This window comes from Tursiops truncatus, chromosome 6 (assembly GCF_011762595.2).
Source record: "Tursiops truncatus isolate mTurTru1 chromosome 6, mTurTru1.mat.Y, whole genome shotgun sequence".
NCBI classification, from domain to species: Eukaryota; Metazoa; Chordata; class Mammalia; order Artiodactyla; family Delphinidae; genus Tursiops; species Tursiops truncatus.
Window position 1 is genome coordinate 105,304,116 of NC_047039.1, and position 23,950 is coordinate 105,328,065.

General features: G+C 38.5%; 1 protein-coding gene and 1 non-coding gene across 8 annotated transcripts in view; one reads left to right on the forward strand and one right to left on the reverse strand.

Annotated features, from left to right (window-relative positions):
• The window catches only part of SCAI (suppressor of cancer cell invasion), a 145,001-nt gene that overhangs the window by 56,604 nt on the left and 64,447 nt on the right, over nt 1-23,950 (reverse strand). For all 7 annotated transcript variants that reach the window (XR_004527102.2, XM_019949278.3, XM_033858588.2 and 4 more), the window contains one exon: nt 21,278-21,409. Coding sequence is in view for 6 of the 7 variants with exons in the window: in XM_019949278.3 (XP_019804837.1) it covers nt 21,278-21,409 (132 nt within the window). In the remaining variant the exon portion in view is untranslated. The remainder of the gene's footprint in view (nt 1-21,277; nt 21,410-23,950) is intronic.
• LOC117312842 (small nucleolar RNA SNORA64/SNORA10 family) lies at nt 23,683-23,810 on the forward strand. Its single transcript, XR_004527248.1, has one exon. It is a non-coding gene; the product is annotated as a small nucleolar RNA SNORA64/SNORA10 family (small nucleolar RNA).

A 23,950-nucleotide genomic window follows, 5' to 3' on the forward strand; every position in this document is an offset into this window, starting at 1 on the left:
CAAACTGGATGGATTTAAAGCACTTGCATTCAGGCTTTCCTTAAAAAAAAAAAAGTTACATTTTTTAGGGCAGAAATAGTTCTATTACGGGGGTCCAGTACACATTCTTTCCTGTTCTTCTCTCCTACCTCTGACAGCTCATTTGTAGGCTCCTCTGCAGATGCCTCTCCCAGGAGGTTTCTAGCACTATCTCCCTTCTTTCTGGGTGCTCGTATTCATACTCACTTATATACCGATAACTTCCACATGTTTGTCTTCAGCTAAGAACTCAGCACTTGGAAAAACATTGCTTTAGGGAATAAATCTAGAAGTGGATATGCAGGTGGTATTGTTGTTCTCAACTATTCTACCCCCTCCTTATAAGTGAAACTATATATCCTTGTCCTTGGGCCTGGCCATTTAACTTGCTTTGGCCAATGAAATATAAGTTATCTACCACATGTCTGAGAAGAAGATTTAAGAGGTATTACATGGTTCAGCACTTTTACTTTTCCCTCTGACCTAAGACCAAGATAGGGCTGCTCCTCAGCCTGGAACACAGAAGGCACATTTAATGGAACCTCAGAACTGCAGACAACTTGTAACTAACATGGGAGCCGGAAATAAATTTCTACTATAGTAAGGTACTAAAATGTTGGAGTTATTATAGCAGCTAGTAGAGTTATTACAGGAAAAGCCAGTAGAGAAACCGGTACCAGGAGTAGGTTACTGTCCTAAGAAATACATTATGTGACACTGGCATTGAGACTGAGTGTCAAGTAACTGTTACTGAAGGCTGTCATATAATACAGTAGCAAAACTGCATTTGCCTGCAATAACTTGGAAAGTAGATAATGTGACTAATGAACTTGTGGATTTATACAAATAAGCCAGGAAACAGTATGCTATTAGGCACACGTAACAAAATATGAGAAAGAGATGAACTCAAAAAAGAACTAGCTGCGAGCAGGGCTGAAAAGGAAAAGAGGAAATCCACAAATTCCAGAACTTTCAAGATTGAAAAATACAACAATTTCTAATGCATAAATGTAAAAGACCCAGTTGAGAAATGCTAGCTATAAGCAGCACCTAGACAGTCTCATCCCCAGGGCAAAGCCTCTTCATTAAAGCCTGTGAAGAAATTTATGAAAGTGGCGCCAAGTACATTCTTTCAGGGGGACAAAATAGATCTGGGGAAAGAATCTAAGGATTTGGCTGTCTTGTAGAAGGCTGATAAGCTCAAGGTTACCTGTAAAAGAGTCTAGAAGAGAGAGAGGGGAGTGTCTCGAAATATTGTGGGCATGGCTATTGGTATGTGGAAGCTAACCTGAATCAAACAGACAGAGTCAATGAAATCCTGAGAGCGTTGTACTCTCAAAAGCCATTTGTGTTATAAAGGAATAATAAATACTCATTGATTACATCATGGTACACTTCTTATCTCACTCATGCAACTGTGGACAGCTAGTAGTGGATGGCCTCCCTTGAATGTTTAGCCTGGCTGGCAGCTAAGGTGCTGGGTCACATGTTTCTCATCATCTAACAGGCTAGCTTGGGTCCATTTACATGAGGTGGTTGCAAGGATCCCAACAGCAGCAAAAGGGAGGGCAGCTCAGATATGCATTTTTCTTTTTAAGACTTTCCATCATCTTTGCACTGTCCCATTAGGCAAAACAAATCTTATGGCCAAGCCCAGCGTCAGTGTGAGAGGGGGATGACTCATGGGCATGGATATGGGGAAGGGAATGACTTTTAAAAACAATCTGTCACAGAGACCTTATGCTTTTCTTTCTCTTTCAATTTGTTTAAAAATAAACAAATATATTTATTTATTTATTTATTTATTTATTTATTTATTTATGGCTGTGTTGGGTCTTCATTGCTGGGCACAGGCTTTCTCTAGTTGCAGTGAGCGGGGACTACTCTTCGTCGCGGTGCACAGGTTTCTCATTGCGGTGGCTTCTCTTTGTTGCGGAGCACGGGCCCTAGGTGCACGGGCTCAGTAGTTGTGGCGTACGAGCTTAGTTGCTCCGCGGCATGTGGGATCTTGCCAGACCAGGGCTCGAACCCATGTTGCCTGCAGTGGCAGGTGGATTCTTAATCGCTGCGCCACCACGGAAGTCCCTCTTTTTCAGTTTTGAAAATATGTCTCTTAGAAAACAAAAATACTATACAATGTATAAAGCAAGAAATAAAAAACACCTTACTGCTTTTCCTTTCTAGTTCCCAGAAATAACCACCACTGAAAATGCATTTTCTCTCTATATTTAAATATATGTCAGTTTATCTATTATTTTACATAAATGGGATCAAACTATATATAATATTCTCTAACATGCCTTTTTAGTTTAATAATATATCAGGTTTCTTTAATGCATATAGAATTACATCAATATTTACTGTGTAGAGTGTCGTATATAATGAACCAATCTACTTAACCAATCCCCTCCTGATGGACATTCATATTGCTTCCAGTTTTTCCCTGTCATAAAAATGCTGCAATAAACATCTTCATACTAATAAACTTGAATAGTTATGTGATATGAGTAAAAGGCAAATTTCTGTAAGTGGAATTAATGAGTAAAAGAAGATGTGCATTTCTGTACCAGAGGTTAAGACAATGAGTAAAAAAGCAAAAGGTTTTCCTACCCAAAATTTTCAGACACTACAATACAAGACTGAACTAGCAATTCCAGTTTTAAATCTATTTCCATTATCCTTACGATAAGTAGAAACTCATTTCAGATTACCGAATAGGTTAACTACAGACACTAGTTTCCAAATTTATTGCAAGTTTTTATCCTTTTTATGTCTCCATGGATCTCTAGTGAGAGGGTGCATTAGGAAGAGCTAATCAGTTATTTTTATTTTTATTTTTTTTAGTTATTTCTGAGATATACATTTTAAAATACTAACTAGAATTATGACTTATAACATTATACCAGAACATATAAGATTTTTAGGAATTTCATGTATGTCTGAAACATTTATATTAACATATTTCCATACAAATAACCCAAAGAAATTTTAGTACTAGTTTTGTTTTTTTTAAGTTTTTATTTATTTTTTTATACAGCAGGTTCTTATTAGTCATCAATTTTAACACATCAGTGTATACATGTCAATCCCGATCGCCCAATTCATCCACCACCACCACCACCACCACCGCTTTCCCCACCTGGTGTCCATACATTTGTTCTCTACATCTGTGTCTCTATTTCTGCCCTGCAAACCGGTTCATCTGTACCATTTTTCTAGGTTCCACATATGTACATTAATATACGATATGTGTTTTTCTCTGACTTACTTCACTCTGTATGACAGTCTCTAGATCCATCCACGTCTCAACAAATGACCCAGTTTCGTTCCTTTTTATGGCTGAGTAATATTCCATTGTATATATGTACCACTGCTTCTTTATCCATTCGTCTGTCGATGGGCATTTGGGTTGCTTCCATGACCTGGTTATTGTAAATAGTGCTGCAATGAACATTGGGGTGCATGTGTCTTTTTGAATTATGGTTTTCTCTGGGTGTTTGCCCAGTAGTGAGATTGCTGGATCATATGGTAATTCTATTTTTAGATATTTAAGGAACCTCCATACTGGTCTCCATAGTGGCTGTATCAATTTACATTCCCACCAACAGTGCAAGAGGGTTCCCTTTTCTCCACACCCTCTCCAGCATTTGTTGTTTGTAGATTTTCTGATGATGCCCATTCTAACTGGTGTGAGGTGATACCTCACTGTAGTTTTGATTTGCATTTCTCTAATAATTAGTGATGTTGAGCAACTTTTCATGTGCTTCTTGGCCATCTGTATGCCTTCTCTGTGGAGAAATGTCTATTTACGTCTTCTGCCCATTTTTGGATTAGGTTGTTTGTTTCTTTAATATTGAGCTGCATGAGCTGTTTATATATTTTGGAGATTAATCCTTTGTCCGCTGATTCGTTTGCAAATATTTTCTCCCATTCTGAGGGTTGTCTTTTCGTCTTGTTTATGGTTTCGTTTGCTGTGCAAAAGCTTTTAAGTCTCATTAGGTCCCATTTGTTTACTTTTGTTTTTATTTCCATTACTCTAGCAGGTGGATCAAAAAAGATCTTGCTGTGACTTATGTCACAGAGTGTTCTTCCTATGTTTTCCTCTAAGAGTTTTACAGTGTCCGCTCTTAAAATTAGGTCTCTAATCCATTTTGAGTTTATTTTTCTGTATGGTGTTAGGGAGTGCTCTAATTTCATTCTTTTACATGTAGCTGTCCAGTTTTCCCAGCACCACTTATTGTATATCCTTGCCTCCTTTGTCATAGATTAGTTGACCATAGGTGCATGGGTTTATCTCTGGGCTTTCTATCTTGTTCCATTGATCTATGGTTCTGTTTCTGTACCAGTACCATATTGTCTTGATTACTGTAGCTTTGTAGTATAGTCTGAAGTCAGGGAGTCTGATTCCTCCAGCTCCCTTTTTTTCCCTCAAGACTGCTTTGGCTATTCGGGGTCTTTTGTGCCTCCATACAAATCTTAAGATTTCTTTTCCTAATTCTGTAAAAAAATGCCATTGGCAATTTGATAGGGATAGCACTGAATCTGTAGATTGCTTTGGGTAGTATAGTCATTTTCACAATGTTGATTCTTCAAATCCAAGAACATGGTATATCTCTCCATCTGTTGGTATCATCTTTAATTTCTTTCATCAGTGTCTTGTAGTTTTCTGCATACAGGTCTTTTGTCTCTTTAGGTAGGTTTATTCTGAGGTGTTTTATTCTTTTTTGTTGCAGTGGTAAATGGGAGTGTTTCCTTAATCTCACTTTCAGATTTTTCATCATTAGTGTATAGGAATGCAAGAGATGTCTGTGCATTAATTTTGTATCCTGCAACTTTACCAAGTTCATTGATTAGCTCTAGTAGTTTTCTGGTAGCATCTTTAGGATTCTCTATGTATAGTATCATGTCATCTGCAAACAGTGACAGTTTTACTTCTTCTTTTCCGATTTGGATTCCTTTTATACCTTTTTCTTCTCAGACTGCTGTGGCTAAAACTTCCAAAACTTTATTGAATAATAGCGGTGAGTGTGGGCAACCTTGTATTGTTCCTGATCTTAGAGGAAATGTTTTCAGTTTTTCACCCTTGAGAACGATGTTGGCTTTGGGTTTGTCGTATATGGAGGTTATTATGTTGAGGTAGGTTCCCTCTATGCCCACTTTCTGGAGAGTTTTTATCATAGATGGGTGTTGAATTTTGTCAAAAGTTTTTTCTGCATCTATTGAGAAGATCATATGGTTTTTATTCATCAATTTGTTAATATGGTGTATCACATTGATTAATTTGCGTATACTGAAGAATCCTTGCATCCCTCAGATAAATCCCACTTGATCATGGTGTATGATCCTTTTAATGTGTTGTTGGATTCTGTTTGCGAGTATTTTGTTGAGGATTTTTGCATCTATATTCATCAGTGATATTGGTCTGTAATTTTCTTGTTTTGTAGTAGCTCTGTCTGGTTTTGGTATCAGGGTGATGGTGGCCTCACAGAATGAGTTTGGCAGTGTTCCTTCCTCTGCAATTTTTTGGAAGAGTTTGAGAAGGATGGGTGTTAGCTCATCCCTAAATGTTTGATAGAATTCACCTGTGAAGCCATCTGGTCCTGGACTTTTGCTTGCTGGAAGATTTTTTTTTTTTTCCTGGTACACAGGCCTCTCACTGTTGTGGCCTCTCCCGTTGCAGAGCACAGGCTCCGGATACGCACGCTCAGCGGCCATGGCTCACGGGCCTAGCCGCTCCACGGCATGTGGGATTTTCCTGGACCGGGGCATGAAGCCGTGCCCCATGCATCAGCAGGCAGACTCTCAACCACTGCGCCACCAGGGGAAACCCTGCTGGAAGACTTTTAATGACAGTTTCAATTTCATTACTTGTGATTGGTCTGTTCATATTTTCTCTTTCTTCCTGGTTCAGTCTTGGAAGGTTATACCTTTCTAAGAATTTATCCATTTCTTCCAGGTTGTCCATTTCATTGGCATAGAGTTGCTGGTAGTAGTCTCTTAGGATGCTTTGTATTTCTGCGGTGTCTGTTGTAACGTCTCCTTTTTCATTTCTAATTTTATTGATTTGAGTCTTCTCCCTCTTTTTCTTGATGAGTCTTGCTAATGGTTTATCAATTTTGTTTATCTTCTCAAAGAACCAGCTTTTAGTTTTATTGATCTTTGCTATTGTTTTCTTTGTTTCTATTTCATTTATTTCTGCTCTGATCTTTATTTCTTTCCTTCTGCTAACTTTGGGTTTTGTTTGTTCTTCTTTCTCTAGTTCCTTTAGGTGTAAGGTTAGATTGTTTATTTGTGAGATTGTTTATTTGCGATTTTTCTTGTTTCTTGAGGTAGCCTGTATAGCTATAAACTTCTCTCTTAGAACTGCTTTTGCTGCACCCCATAGGTTTTGGATCATCGTGTTTTCATGGTCATTGTCTCTAGGTATGTTTTGATTTCCTCTTTGATTTCTTCAGTGATCTCTTGATTATTTAGTAACGTATTGTTTAGCCTCCATGTGTTTGTGTTTTTTACGGTTTTTTCCCTGTAATTCATATCTAATCTCATAGCGTTGTGGTCAAAAAAGATGCCTGATATGATTTCAATTTTCTTAAATTTACCGAGGCTTGATTTGTGACCCAAGATGTTATCTATCCTGGAGAATGTTCCGTGCACACTTGAGAAGAAAGTGTAATCTGCTGTTTTAGGATGGAATGTCCTATAAATATCAATTAAATCTATCTGGTCTATTTAAAGTTTATGTTTCCTTATTTATTTTCATTTTGGATGATCTATCCATTGGTGTAAGTGAGGTGTTAAAGTCCCCCACTATTATTGTGTTACTGTCGATTTCCTCTTTTATAGTTGTTAGCAGGTGCCTTATGTATTGAGGTGCTCCTGTGTTGGGTGCATATATATTTATAATTGTTATATCTTCTTCTTGGATTGATCCCTTGATCATTATGTAGTGTCCTTCCTTGTCTCTTGTAACATTCTTTATTTTAAAGTCTATTTTATCTGATATGAGTATTGCTACTCTAGCTTTCTTTTGATTTCTATTTGCATGGGATATCTTTTTCCATCCCCTCACTTTCAGTCTGTATGTGTCCCTAGGTCTGAAGTGGGTCTCTTGTAGATAGCATATAGATGGGTCTTGTTTTTGTATCCATTCAGCAAGCCTGAGTCTTGTGGTTGGAGCATTTAATCCATTCACGTTTAAGGTAATTATTGATATGTATGTTCCTATGACCATTTTCTTAATTATTTTGGGTTTGTTTTTGTAGGTCCTTTTCTTGTCTTGTGTTTCCCACTTAGAGAAATTCCTTTAGCATTTGTTGTAGAGCTGGTTTGGTGGTGCTGATTTCTCTTAGCTTTTGCTGGTCTGTAAAGCTTCTGATTTCTCCATCGAATCTGAATGAGATACTTGTTGGGTAGAGTAATCTTGGTTGTAGGTTCTTCCCTTTCATTACTTTAAGTATATCACACCACTCCCTTCTGGCTTGTAGAGCTTCTGCTGAGAAATCAGCTGCTAACCTTATGGGAGTTCCCTTGTAGGTTATTTGTTGTTTTTCCCTTGCTGCTTTCAATAATTTTTCTTTGTCTTTAATTTTTGCCAATTTGATGACTATGTGTCTCGGCGTGTTTCTCCTTGGGTTTATCCTTTATGGGACTCGCTGCACTTCCTGGACTTGGGTGGCTACTTCGTTTCCCATGTTAGGGAAGTTTTCGACTATAATCGCTTCCAATATTTTCTCAGGTCCTTTTTCTCTCTCTTCTCCTTCTGGGACCCCTATAATGTGAATGTGTTTGCGTTTAATGTTGTCCCAGAGGTCTCTTAGGCTGTCTTCATTTCTTTTCATTCTTGGTTCTTTATTCTGTTCCACGGCAGTGAATTCCACCATTCTGTCTTCCAGGTCACTTATCCATTCTTCTGCCTCAGTTATTCTGCTATTGATTCCTTCTAGTGTAGTTTTCATTTCAGTTATTGTATTGTTCATCTCTGTTTGTTTGTTCTTTAATTCTTCTAGGTCTTTGTTAAACATTTCTTGCATCTTCTCGATCTTTGCCTCCATTCTTTTTCTGAGGTCCTGGATCATCTTCACTATCATTATTCTGAATTCTTTTTCTGGAAAGTTGCCTACCTCCGCTTCATTTAGTTGTTTTTCTGGGGTTTTATCTTGTTCCTTCATCTGGTACATAGCACTCTGCCTTTTCATCTTGTCCAGCTTTCTGTGAATGTGGTTTTTGTTCCACAGGCTGCAGGACTGAAGTTCTTCTTGCTTCTCCAATCAGTTATTTTTATTTTTTTTTTAATCAGTTATTTTTAAATTGAAGTTTCTGTTAGAATCTTTAAGACTCTTACTAAGTGGCTACTGCTAGGAAGACAGTATTTTATATAAAAGCATTAGGCAGCAACATTAACTTCATGAGAACTGATAACCCTTGAGTGCTTCTTTAAAGATACTATGTAAAGCCTCTCTGCAAATTTTCAAGTAAGCATTTGCCTACAAGTTCCTTTGCATTTCCAAAACTGACAAATTTAATAAACCTCAGTAATACATCTTATTAAGGGAGAAAACAGAATTAGAACTCAGTATTTTATTTCATGACTATATAATTTCAGGTGTTCGGTGGAAAGGGCTTTAGGGGAAGGGACTTTTCTATGAGGGCTAAAAGCACATAAAATGTGGTCGGCCTAAAAGGGTTAGAACAAGGCTCCAAACGTAAGTTGTAATATACAAGTATTTTCTGATCTATAGCTATGAACGATGTAGACTAAATTCTATACAATTTTTGTTAAAAGAATTTAGTGCATCTACCATTCCAGTCTGAACACTCAGCTATAAAGACAGCAATGTCTTTTTCAAAACAGTGTTTAAGTTTTTTTTTAAAAAAAACTTCCTAAAGGGTAAATCCCATGATCACCCTTTTTCTAGTGAAACATATCGTAGAAGCAATTATACTCTAATAGGATTAGAGTCCAAAATTACCTAAGGTACTTTATAAAGAGTCTTAGATAAATTCCTCTACTATTCAGAGCTTGACTCTGGTTTTAAACTCTGAATATACCATCTGGTCATTATTACTGTCAGTAGAGATAGGAAATTAATGGTCCATGGAATTAAATTAAATGGGGCTGTGTGAATTATCCCATAAGCTAAATGACCTTCTATTTCACATTTTGCAAAGGCACCTCTGTTATAAATTGGCTGCTCATATTCTTTTGCCAAGTTTTCAGAGGAAATCGAAAGCGCGATGCTAATCTCACTCTGTTTTAAAATCCTCAACTCTTATCAGCGAAAGTTGGGAGACTATTAGTGCAAATGATTAAACCTACTTCTCAGAGATGTTGTCGAGATGGCACTTACGAAGTTTCTTCCAAGTTTCTATAAATTGACCATCTTTACTAAACTGAATTAGCTAAGATCATTGATGCCTACCGACACCTAAAATCCAAGTCCAATAGCTACCTTCCAGTCCTTATATCAGTGCTCCCTATGACACTGACATGGCTCATCACTTCTTCACCATCTTGTAACCCTCTCTTCTTTCTGTTCTAACAGTCTCTTTCATTGGTTTCTCCTTCCTTAGTCCGGTCCTAAAATGCATGGCTTCCCCAGCATAGGTATGTGTAATACACATAAACACACAGACACACAGACACACACACACACACACACACACACACACACACACACTAAAATGAGGATCAGAAAGCTTAAATGATTTGCCTGGGAACTCATGGCCAGTAAATTGTTGAGTTATGACTGAAATTCATAACCCCTTTGCGCCTGTAATCTAATACTCTCTCCTTTCTACCACAGGGAAAAACAACCTAGATTTTGATTCTACATTAGTAAAGTCCTTCTCTGGGAGCTCACTCTTAGAATGCTGTTGACAATAACATTGTGACTTGTTTTGACAACAAGTCAAAAACTCTGAGTTGTGTCCTAATAAGCCGAAGATTAGGGCACACAGAGAGACATCTGGGATGCACGTCCTCAAAGAGACGACCATGTGAGATCAGAGCAAGAAAATGGCCATTTGCAAGCAAGCCAAGGGGAGAGGCTTCAGCAGGAACCAACCCTGCCAACATGCTGACCTTGGACTTCCAGCCTCCAGAAGTGTGAGAGAATAAACTTCTGTTGTTTAAGCCACCCAGAGTGTGGTATTTTGTCATGATAGCCCTAGCAAACTAAAATAGTAAGTGATAAGGTAGCCTTCAAATCCCAAAATACAAACGGGTGGGAACAAATCAGCAACAGCCAAAAGACCTGCACGCTATCAGTATCTGTGCAGGAAGAGAGAGAAGAAACAATGGGGACAGAGGATGGACTATGAAGAAGAGAACCTCCCAAAACAGCCAGTATGTATCCACTGGAAAGCACAGTGGACCATTATGAGAACAGAAGCTAAAAGGTGGAGGAATTCTGCCTAAGCCAATAGCCACATGTGGCTAATGAGTACTTGAAATGTGTCTAATTAGAATTGAAATGTGTGAAAGTATAAAATATTCAGTGTACTTCAAAAACTCAGTATGAAAAAAAAGAATCTCAATACTTTTTTTATACTGATTACATGTTGAAAGAAAATATTTTAGATATATTGGATCAAATAAAATATACTGTTAAAATTAATTTCACTTTTTTCTTTTTACATTTTTAAAATCTGCCTACTAGAAAAATTTTAAATCACATTTGTGGCTCACATTAAATTTTTGTCAGTCAATGCTTCTCTAGATCACGTGATTATGACACCTACTGCACCCTGGTGGCAGCCCTCCTCAACTGCAAGTGCAACTATTTTGGGTAGCAAACCATACAAAATGAAAGCAGGCATCACAAGCTTGTACAGATAGTTTAGGGTATTACCTCTGAAATAACGTATACTTTATTATTACCTGTTTGCAGAACTTTGCCTCTAGGAAAGTATTAATTTTTTGAAGAAGGAAGAGAAAGGGGAAAAAAAAGAGGGACGAGAGAAGTAAGAGAGAGCGCAAGAGGGGGTGGGGGGAGAAAGGGGACAGTGGAAAAAACTGTTAATTTCCCAGTTATCCTTTCCTATATAGGAACCAGGGCATCCTAAAAATAGGCTGTTGAAGAAAGCATTGTAGATGATTTCTTCTTTACTTTGAAATATAAGGAGCATATTTAATAAAAATTTCTGCCATTATTTTTATTTAAGGTCAATACACTTCACTTTGGTGCACTTCTTTGCATATTTGTTTGTTTATTTATTGCCTCCAACATTTATTTTGGCTTTGAGTATTTGCTCCTCTGGAGTCAAATAATTAGTGATTTGCAGGCCTCTGCTGTTTCAAAAGTCATGGATATCACTGGTAGGCACAGGTGCATATCTCAAATACATGTCTCAAGATGCTGCCTTAAATAATCTCATCAAGTATTCCATTCTGCTTCGACAGTCTTAGTCACCATGGTAACTAGAACCCTGCAAGCACTTCGGCTTTTGATGGTTTTCTGACATTATTCAAAGCTATTTCTAACATCATTCTCACTTCATTATTACTGTAACTACATATGCAAGAGCTATTATAAGCAATACGCCATTCATTTAATCTATTTCTCACTCTCTGGACTATGTTTTCTTACACGGTGAGTGGATAGAAGAGATTATTTATTATGCACATATTTTAAGGAGGTATTTTCAGTCAAGTTGTAGTGATGTGCATGAACCTAGTCTGTCACACAGAGTGAAGGAAGTCAGAAAGAGAAACACAAACATCGTAAATTAACGTGTATATACGGAATCTAGAAAAATGGTACAGATGAACCTATTTGCAGGGCAGGAAAAGAGACGCAGATGTAGAGAACGGACTTGTGGACATGGCGGGGAAGGGGAGCATGGGATGAATTGAGAAAGTAGCATTGACCTATATACACTACCATGTGTAAAATAGACAGCTAGCGAGAAGCTGCTGTATAGCACAGGGAGCTCAGCTCGGTGCTCTGTGATGACCTAGAGGGCTGGGATGGGGGGTGGGAGGGAGGTTAAGAGAGAAGGGATATATGTATACATGTAGCTGATTCACTTCGTTGTACAGCAGAAATTAACACAACATTGTAAAGCAATAATACTCCGATAAATAAATAAAGTTGGTCTAATAGATCTATATCAAGCCCTGCTGCCTGATATCAGAAAATGCACCTTTTTTACTTACTGTTGGAATATTTGGCTGTATATTGGGCCACTACAAAAATCTCACTCATTTAAAAAATATTTTAAAAAAGATATTCATGAAAAAAAAAAGATATTCATGGCTGGGAAAATGAAAAGGCTCTGACAACTTGGATGACAACTTACTACATATAAGGCGAAAAGATACACCTTCAAGAGTAAAGAGAAAGTTTATTGTACCCAAATAAGGCATTACATATATAGACACTCTAGCCTTTCATGCACTGAAACATACTTTTTCACTCTGCTCATAAACAGTTAAAAAGCCCAAGTGAGGGAATATAAGGGGGTTGCTGCCGTGCTGTTATGTTCTCTTTCTTTGTCCAAGTACAAGGCCCATGGATATGTTCAGTTTGCAAAAAATACACTTATAATACATGTACTTTTCTGCAAGCATATTAACACTGCAATAATAAGTTCAATAACCAGCTTGTGAACTCAAGAAAGAAAGAGAAAACACAAAGGAAAGATTGCCAAAAGATAAGCACCAACAGTGAAGGGAAGGCTGGGAATCACAGGCCCCATGTTAAAAGCTGATTCTGGGACTTCCCTGGGGGCGCAGTGGTTAAGAATCCGCCTGCTAGTGCAGGGGACACGGGTTCGAGCCCTGGTCCGGGAAGATCCCACATGCAACGGAACAACTAAGCCCATGCGCCACAACTACTGAATCCCACGCGCCTAGAGCCCGTGCTGCACAACAAGAGAAGCCACTGCAATGAGAAGTCTGCACACCACAACGAAGAGTAGCCCCAGCTCGCCACAACTAGAGAAAGCCACGCACAGCAACGAAGACCCAATGCAGCCATAAAAAAAAAAAATAATAAATGTATTAAAAAAAAAATCTGATGCTATTCCACCTGGACTCCCACTTCACCCCTTTCCCCGAAGGTCCAAAACTGGTCCAGAGCCACTCCCAATATAGTTCTCTTTCTCTATACGCACTGTGATTCTGTTTTCTATTCAGACCAACACAAAAATGGGGGGTTGGGAGGGGGACGACCAAAAAAACTCTTATTTTAATTATTCCCAAGGAATCTTTTCTATTTCAAAAGAAATGTGCAAAAACTACATCAATGCTTGAAAGCAGAGATGTGTTTAATTTCCATAACTCAAAGAGGTTCTTCGGAGAAAAGTGTGGAGAAGAATGCCACACATCCCTCCAACCCACCACCATGGGCAACTAACAGACCTACAGATGTTCTGATCGCTTTCCAATCAAGGTCTAACAATGAACAAAACACTTCCATTTATATAAACAAGCACAGAAAATACACACACTCACATGCACCAGACACCGTGAGAAAATCAGCCCCCCAGAAGAGACCAAACTGAGTACTAAGAGCAAAGAGTCCCCACTAAGAGTTAATATGGCTTATAGAACATAAATTTAACAGAGAACTTCTGATAAAACAAGATCATGTAAAACATACTATTTTCACAATTTGCTTTTTAAAATTTAACCACATACTGTGGGCAACTTTTCATTTATACCTCCACCAACATCTTTTTAATAGTTCTATATTATTCTGTGTGTGTGTGTGTGAAATGAATTTTCTTTAAAAATGAAAAGAAAGGGGCTTCCCTGGTGGCGCAGTGGTTAAGACTCCGCCTGCCAATGCAGGGGACACAGGTTCGAGCCCTGGTCTGGGAAGACCCCACATGCAACAGAACAACTAAGCCCGTGCGCCACAACTACTGAGCCCGTGAGCCACAGCTACTGAGCCGGTGCACCTAGAGACCATGCTCTGCAACAAGAGAAGCCACCGCAATGAGAAGCCCGTGCACTGCAACGATGAGTAGCTCGCCGCAACTAGAGAAAGCATGCATGCAGTAATGAAGACCCAACACAGACAAAAATAAATTTTCTTAAAAATGAAAAGAAAAAGGAAGAGTCAAAGTACTAATCTCTCAGCAAACTACAGACTTGCATTGGCACTAGCCACATCTGCTCAAACAAAAACCCAAAAGCATATAGAGAAGATATATACTTTACTCACCATAAATCTAGTTTTTGTAGAAATAATTAAGGCTTGTTTAAAATGAAGGGGACCTGGGACTTCCCTGGTGGCGCAGTGGTTAAGACTCCACACTCCCAATGCAGGGGGCCCGGATTCGATTCCTGGTCAGGGAACTAGAGCCGACATGAATGCCACAACTAAGAGTTCACAGGCCACAACTAAGGAGCCCACGTGCCGTAACTAAGAAGGCAGCGAGCTTCAACTAAGGAGCCTGCCTGCTGCAACTAAGACCGGTGCAACCAAATAAATAAATAAATAAATATTTAAAAAATAAAAATAAAAAAAATAAAATGATGAGGACCCTTCACACAAAACACTGAAAATAAATCCCTGGTGGATTTGCTTACCCACTTTTCTAAGTCAGAATGATATCATGAAACGATCACCACAATAACTCACAATAATAACATCCATCACCATACGTAGATATCAAATTATTTTTTCTTGTGATGAGAACTTTTAAGATCAACTTTTTAGCAACTTCCAAATATACAATACAGTATTATTAACTATAGTTACCACACTGTACATTATATCCCTATTACATACTTATGCTATAGCTGTAAGTTTGCACTTTTTAACCCCCTTCACCCATTGCATCCCCGCCCCCCTCTTCTGCTGCTGGCAATCACCAATCTGTCCTCTGTACCCATGAGCTCGGTTGTTTCTTTTCTTTTGCTTTGGTTTTTGTTGTTGTTATTTTTAGATTCTACATAAAGTGAGATTATATGGTATTTGTCTTTCTTTGCGTGACTTATTTCATTTCAGCATAATGCCCTCAAGGTCTATCCAGGTTGTAAATTCCAAGATTTCCTTCATTTTTAATGGTTGAAGAATATTCACATATATATATATATATATATATATATATATATATATATATATATATATTCCACAATTTCTTTATCCATTCATCCGTCAGTGGACACTTACATTACTTCCATATCTTGGCTACTGTAAATAATGCTTCAATGAATATGGGGGTATATATATCTTTTCAAGTTAGTGTTTTCATTTTTTTCGCATAAATGCCCAGAAATAGAATTGCTGGATCCTGTGGTAGTTTTAACTTTTTAAGAACCTCCATACGGTCTTCTATGGTGGCTGCACCAATGTACATTCCCTCCAACAGTGCACAAGGGCTCCCTTTTCTTCAATCCTCACCAACATGTGGTATTTTTTTGTCTTTTTGATAACAGCCTTTCTGACAGGTGTGAGGTGATATCTCATTGTGCTTCGATTTGCATTTTCCTGATGATTAACAATGTTGGGCACATTTTCATGTACCTGTTGACCATCTGTACATCTTCTTTGGAAAAATAACCAGTCAGATCTTCTGACCATTTTCTAATCAGATTGTTTGTTCTTCTGATTTTGAGTTGTACGAAAAGGATTAATTCCTGAACCCAATATAGTTCTAAGTACTCAAGAACTAAACTGAAATAGGTATCCTAAGCATTATAATAAATTTCTCTGACAATGAATAAAGTCCTAAAGATTGGATCTCACACAATGTTTCCATGTATTAGGGTTTCCTACTATTTCCACAGACACAATTTTACTCTGCAGTTATTTTAAAAATAAATAAAACCTTTGTTATAGTTAAAATGGCACTTTAAAATAATCAAAATGAGGGAATTCCCTGGCAGTCCAGTGGTTAGGACTCAGCGCTTTCAGTGCCATAGGCCCAGATTCAAGCCTTGGTTGGGGAACTAAGATCCCACCAGCCGCACGGTGTGGCCAAAAAAAAAAAAAAAAAAAAAAAAAATCAAAATGAGAACAGTTTTGAGCTGGTAAAATGTATTTACACAACCAAAACACTGAAAAAGAAGGTGAAGTTCACCTTTATTTTTAGGTAACACATATTTTTGGTATGTGGCCAAAGGATAGAGATGTACCTGAAAGTGATTTATACACCGTGGAGTGCTATGTGGAAGTGTGTTCTGTCATTGTTACTGTTTCAGCAGTCACAGAGTGATTTGAGTCCAGCAGAGAGTCTCCAGCAGAAGACTACTTGAACTTTATGATTCATTTATGATTCAGAATCAGATCCGGAAAATAACCCTTTTTAAGAAGAGAAATGCCACTGCTAAATTCAATATGCTTCTCAGACATACTGAATAAAGAATTTCCATTCACAAACACATTAAAATTTCTAGTGTCTGTCTTATTTGAATATACAGATAGAACAGCTAGTAAACTTTGGATCAAATACATAATATCTAGTTTTTTAAAAAGCAGTATAGCAAAAACCACTGATATGAAATGACAAGGTGAAATGTGTTGGGCATATGGTGGACAAATTGAATACATTTTCTAAAAATGTTGAGAAAACGAATAGAGATGAAAATCAAAAGAGAGTAGATGGTTAATAGAGGCTTTAGATTGCAAATTCAATCTAAGCATTACAGGTATGAACAAGAAAGGTGAAACAGGGAACAAGCAAGAAGAAAGAAAAAATGAATTAATCAATTGAAAAAAAAATGTTTTCTGATAAAGAAATGCCTAAGATCTCATACCATACACAAAAGTTAACACAAAATGGGGCTTCCCTGGTGGTGCAGTGGTTAAGAATCCACCTGCCAATGCAGGGAACATGGGTTCGAGCCCTGCTCTGGGAAGATGCCACATGCCGTGGATCAACTAAGCCCATGTGCCACAACTACTGAGCCTGCACTCTAGAGCCCATGAGCCAAAACTACTGAGCCCGCATGCTACAACTACTGAAGCCCGCACACCTAGAGCCCGTGCTCCACAACAAGAGAAGCCACCACATGAGAAGCCTGCACACCGCAATGAAGAGTAGCCCCTACTCACCGCAACTAGATAAAGCCCACGCGCAGCAATGAAGACCAAACGCAGCCAAAAATAAAAATAAAATAAAATAAAAATCATAAAAATCTTATAAAAAAGTTAACACAAAATGGTTCACAGACCTAAATGTAAGAGCTAAAACCACAAGACTCTTAGAAGGAAACATCAGCCGAGTAAATCTCAGTGACCTCAGGTTAGGCAATGATTTCTTAGATATGACACCAAAAGTACAAGTGATGAAAGAGAATGACGAGTTGGACTTTATTAAAATTAAAAGTATTTGTGCTTCAAGGGACACCATCAAGAAAGTGATGAGACAACTCACAGAACGGGAAAATATATATCTGCAAATCATTACATCTTACAAGGGACTTGTATCCAGAATATACAGAAAATGACTACAACCTTAAAATTAAAAGATAAATAAACCTATCTGAAAATGATCAAAGGATTGGAATAAATATTTTCTCCAAAAAAAAGACATAAAAATGGCCAATAAGCACATGAAAAGACGCTGAACATCATTAGGGAAATGCAAATCAAAACCATAATGAGATACAACTTCACACACACTAGGATGACTATCATCAAAAAGACAGACAATAACAAGTGTTGGTGAGGATGTGGAGAAACTGGAACCCTCATACATTGCTGGTGGTACAGCCTCCTTGAAAAACAGTCTAGAAGTTCCTCAAAACGTTAAACTTAGAGTAAGTACCATATGAGCCAGCAATTTCACTCCTAGGTATATATTCAAGAGAACTGGAAACACATGTTCATCCAAAACCTTGTTCACAAGGTTTTGGCTGAAACCCAACTCAGCCAAAAATAAAATAAATAAATAAATTTATTTATTAAAAAAAAAACGACTTCAAACCAGGGTGTACTGGGGTCGTTTTCTGAATTATAATAGTGAAAGAAAAGAATTCTTTAAAAAGATGCATTTAATCTATAAAGCAAAAGAAACCAAACTGATCTCAAAGATCTCTTCTGTAGCACAAAATAGGAAGCAGCAGAGTGTGGGAGTTAAGAACACTGTCTTTGGAATCCTTCATTTAACAGATGTTTGTGAAGCACCTGTGACGTGCAAGACCCTGGTTTAGACAGCAGAGAAACAGTGACACATAGGGTCCTACTCCTAGGGATATTTCATTCTAATGTAGGAAGACATCATAAGCAAATAAGATCACTTGAGGTAGCGATGAGTTTTATGAAGAAAATTAAATAAATATAGAGATGAGAAAGTGATTGAAAGTATAGCTTTAAATACAGTGGTCATGGAGGACTCATTCGATGACCCTGTATTATCTTTATAATTGTAAGTTTTTTTAAAGATATATATATATATTTTTTTTTTATTGTGAAGACGTATTTACTCTCATGCAGTTATTTAATAACCGATGTGAGTTAAAAGCTCCTTCAGTATCTCCAAGGTGTGCAGAAAGGTGCATTACCCAGTGCAGGTTACCCTCCTCACTTAAGGGCATTCTTCTTTGGGGAGGTGGGAATGAAAATGGGCACAGCATTTTAGTTGCTCAACATTATTTACTGTTTATGAAGCCAGGTAAATTACATATAAGTAGACTCCAAACATTCTACTAACACCACAACTAAGCAGCAAAGTATCAAAATGATTAAACCTTAAGCAACTATATTAGAGTCAAAAAATCTACAGGCAAGATTCAAAAAACTTATAAAGCAGAAGGGCAATAAACTTCTGATAGGCAGTAAACTTAATTCACAGAACTTTCTTATCCTTCCTTATTCTCTCAGCTGTATGTAACTCGATGAAGTAGGCTTTGTAAACGTGTTCCAACTCCCCCCAGTCAGAGGGTTTGCCATATTCCTAACATTGCATTTTAGAGACTTATTATTTTGATAGGTGGGACTTTTAAAAAAATTTTTTAAGGAAGTGTCTTGGAGGGCTTCCTTGGTGGCGCAGTGGTTGAGAGTCTGCCTGCAGATGCAGGGGACACGGGTTTGTGCCCTGGTCCGGGAAGATCTCACATGCTGCAGAGCGGCTGGGCCTGTGAGCCATGGCCGCTGAGCTTGCGCGTCCGGAGCCTGTGCTCCACAACGGGAGAGGCCACAACAGTGAGAGGCCCACGTACCGTAAAAAAAAAAAAAAAAAAAAAAGAAGTGCCTTGGCGTATAGTTGATTAAAGATATATTCTTTAGGGACTTCCCTGGTGGTGCAGTGGTTAAGACTCCAGGCTCCCAGTGCAGGGGGTTGGGGGTTCGATCCCTGGTCAGGGTACTAGATCCCACATTTATGCTGCAACTAAGAGTTCACATGCCACAACTAAGGAGCCCACGTGCCACATCTAAGGAGCCAGTGAGTGGCAAATAAGGAGCCCATGAGCCACAACTAAGGAGCCCGCCTGCTGCAACTAAGACCCAGAGCAACCAGATAAATAAATAAATAAATAAATACTTTTAAAAAGATACATTCTTTAAAAAGAATTTTTTTTTAATTAATTAATTTATTATTTTTGGTTGCATTGGATCTTCATTGCTGCGTGCAGGCTTTCTCTAGTTGTAGCGAGCGGGGGCTACTCTTTGCTGCGTTGCATGGGCTTCTCATTGCAGTGGCTTCTCTTGTTGCGGAGCACGAGCTCTAGGTGCGCGGGCTTCAGTAGTTGTGGCGTGTGGGCTCAGTAGTTGTGGTCCATGGGCTTAGCTGCTCCACGGCATGTGGGATCTTCCCAGACCAGGGCTCGAACCCATGTATCCTGCACTGGCAGGTAGATTCTTAACCACTGCGCCACCAGGGAAGCCCAAAAATATATATTCTTTAAAATAAACTCTGTCAGTACAATTCCGATCCTAGGGATGTAGAATAAAATTATAAAATATGTGAAAAGAAGATTGCATTTTTACCCAGAAATAAATTGCAAATGAAAAATAACTCACTAGGGCTTCCCTGGCGGCGCAGTGGTTGAGAGTTCGCCTGCCAATGCAGGGGACACGGGTTCGTGCCCCAGTCCGGGAAGATCCCACATGCCGCGGAGCGGCTGGGCCCGTGAGCCACAGCCGCTGAGCCTGCGCGTGCGGAGCCTGTGCTCAGCAACGGGAGAGGCCGCGGCAGTGAGAGGCCCTAGTACCGCTAAAAAACAAACAAACAAAAAAAAACCAAACTCAGTGGGCTTTCCTGGTGGTGCAGTGGTTGGGAATCTGCCTGCCGATGCAGGGGACATGGGTTCAAGCCCTGGTCTGGGAAGATCCCACATGCCGTGGAGTGGCTAGGCCCGTGAACCACAACTACTGAGCCTGTGCGTCTGGAGCCTGTGCTCCGGAACGGGAGAGGCCGCGACAGTAAGAGGCCCGCGCACCGCGATGAAGAATGGCCCCCGCTCGCCGCAAGTGGAGAAAGCCCTCGCACAGATGCAAAGACCCAACACAGCAAAAATAAATAAATAAAAAAAAATACTTTATCAGGAAAAAAAAAAAAAACTCACCAAACACAACACTGTAAATCAACTATACTTCAATAATTAATTAATTAAAATAAAAATAACTCACAATCTTTACAATTATTCACTCCTATATAAAGTTTCCCAAAAAAACCTATTTATCCTTAGTATTTTACCCATAGCATGAATTTATTTATGACTGAAACTAAGCTATTGAAGCTTTAGGTCTGAAGTAAGTCAATATCCTAAGAATCTCATGAAATGAAATACGGCTAAACCATTTAAATAAAACAAAATGGTACAAAATTATTTACCCACCACACACAAGAATACACAAAGACACATTTTGACAAAATTGCATACAGCTTCTGCTACCAGTCAGTCAGGGCACACACAACTAATGTAAAAATAACACTGTCTAGAACACTCTTATTTTAGTTAACAGATACTTCATCCTAAGAAAAAGAAAGAATAAAAGAAATAAGCAAATAAACAAGTATACAGAAAATGTAACAGAAGAGAAGCCCCAGGTTCACTTGCATATGCATCCCAGGCTCCTTAGTTATCGCAATGTGTAAAATCAGATGTAAAATATGATGTGGAGTAAGGTATACAAGACCATGTAACAAAACAGCTCTCTCAACTTGAGTAAAACAATATAAGTTATCCTCTTCTGTTGTTTTCTCACCTGAGAATGAAGAAAAGAAGCATGATCATCTCTAGTACAGATATTTATATAACATTCTATCCATAACTTTTCAGAAACTTACCACACATCAGCCATGGAAAAAAAAAGATACAGAACTAGATAAAAGTTTAAGGCATCAAGAGTCCACTAACCTTAACCCGTTGAACAGTTGCTTAGATTTATCCAGAAGGTAACAAAAATCTGTAACTGTTTTCCTCTCTCCCTGTGGGATGTCATCTTCAGCACCTCCAGAGGACATGATTTCTTTAAGAGCAAATTCAGTCCTGTAAGAAAACATATGTCTATTTACCAAGTAGGTGAAAATAAAAAGAGAAACAGACCTTAGTTATATCATCTGATAGCATTTTTTTAATGATAGAGACATCTTCTGATTACAATCAAATCATCAAAATAATTTAAGTATAAGATGGTGTGGAAGAATAGACAATCTCATATTGTGGGTGGGAATGAAAATTGGTACATCCATTTTAAAAAGCAGTTTTTATAATATTATTTCATCCAATAAATATTATTTGAATGGCTAAAATGTTCCAGGCACTCCTCTACATGGTTAAGAATAAAAAATGTTGAACCTTTTAACCTATTTATCTATTTTATCCATTCTGTATATCTGTCCCAGAAAATGATCCTACAAATGGAAAACCCTTTGTCCATAAAGATATTTATTTCGGTACCATAGTATTTAAAAGCTGTTATGAAACTAAAAAAACCAAAGAGGGAAATGGCTAAGTACTTCATAGAACACTAATGACTACACTCTACTCTATCACTAACTTACAGTTATACTTAAGATGATAAAGCAATAATATGGATATACTTCAGTATAAAAGGGATATAAAAACCACATGCACACACACACATGTACATATATTTGAAAGCTATTTATTACTGAATCCAAGCTATCTTCCCATGTAATCAATCATGTTAATCAGCCATTTTAAAAACAGCAAGTTGCCAGATAGTATACATAGTATGAACCTATGCTAAAGAAAAAAAAATTCATTTGTGTTCACACACAGATAGAAGTCCCTGGGACAACACAGGGAAATCTGGTCCCAGTGCAGGGTGAAAAAATAGGCAGAGCAGACAAGGACCAGACACCAGAGATGGTAGTTGGGGGTGGTACAGTTATTTTGGCAAATATTTTTCTCTCCAACATTGTCTTAAACAGACAATTGCGGTTGCAAGGCAGGAAAACTGTAGCAAGCCTAGAACTGTCAAGGGGCTGCAGGGTAACACATGGGTGGCACTGCAGCCAGCTGGTGGGGAAGTAGTTTACAACACGCATTGACAGTACTGGGTGGTCCTGCACGTTCACAAGTTCCTTCTTCCCACAACCTCTTTCCGCACGTCATGGACTAGGTGGTTTTAACAAAGGGAAACAGACCTTGAAAAGTGCAGAGTCTGGGAAGGGATTCCACACTACAGTGATCCTGGGTAAGTCATCTCCCACACTCAACAACCCCCTGCCTTCATTCTCTAAACCCAGAAGGAGATGCAGAAATGAGGCACAAACTGTACTTTCTCCAGCCCTCCCCATATAGTTCATGAGCCAAGGTGGCTAATATCCCCAGGACACAGGAGTTTACAGGAGAAAAACACAAAATCAAAGTTCAAAATAAACAAATTCAATAAGAAAGGATATTAGATATAAAGCAGGAAGAAAATATCATAATGAAGCAAATAAAAATACTGGGTATGAAAAATATAATCAATGAAATAAACTTAGTAGATGGATAAACTAAATAACAGAAAAGATACAGCTGAACAAATTAATTAGCTAAAACATCAGGTTTAAGGTACTCTGCCAAAAGACATCAGGAAGAGATAGAATACACAAAAGAAAATTCAAGAGATATGGAAAAGGGAAATGAAGGAAATCAACATCCACATCATAGCATATAAAGAAGAAAGAAAAAATCATGAGAAGGCAATAAATACTTGTAGAAATAAACTTCTATAAACTTCCCAGAATTAGAGAAAATATAAAACCTCAAACTAAAAGGACTCAAAGAATGTTAAAGGAAAGAGAAGATAAAGAAATAATCCCACAGCCAGAAATATTAAAGTGAAACTTAAGAATCCAAAGAAGCCCTCTCCCATTCCCAAACTATCCAGTCCTACAGCCATTAGGTGGGTCAGAGCACAGCAGGTGTCCGTACAGAGGGTAGCCTCCTGGGTATCAGAGCACAAATTGTGAGGAGACCATCAACATCCATACAAAGGGCCAGCTTGCATGGGATGGTGGAGCTTGAGTGCAGTGATAAGGGTAACCACGAATGGGGACTGGCATGGGGAGTGAGAGCCTGAGCAGGGTGAGGAGGGCATGTCCACATGGAAGAGTTCAGAGGTAGAGAGAGATATGTCATATATAGCGGATTCATCAAATAAGAAAATCTACTAAGGAAAAGGGGACCCAGAGTTCTCTCTGTAAGAGAAAGAAAACACAAACAAGGAAAGGGAAAAGGTTAGAATGAACCCTGTGGATTGAAACTGGAGGTATGGGTAAACTAATGGATGTTTAAAAAGAGTGATATATCTCTCAGCTCCCTTAATGACATTCTGAGTGTGGTTGGCGTATTTTCAGAGAGGGAGAGGAAGGTGCTCCTAATGCACGACAGACTGGCCCACAGTGGCCACTCTGTTCCTAGAAGTGCAACAGCTTCCGTCTGCATCTGGGGTTTCACCAACCCTCTCTTGTTTTTCCTTTCCCAGCCAAGGCCACTTTTGATGCCATTTCCAAGACCTACCTTTACCTCACTCCTGATCTCTGGAAAGAAACAGTGTTCACCAAGTCTCCGTAT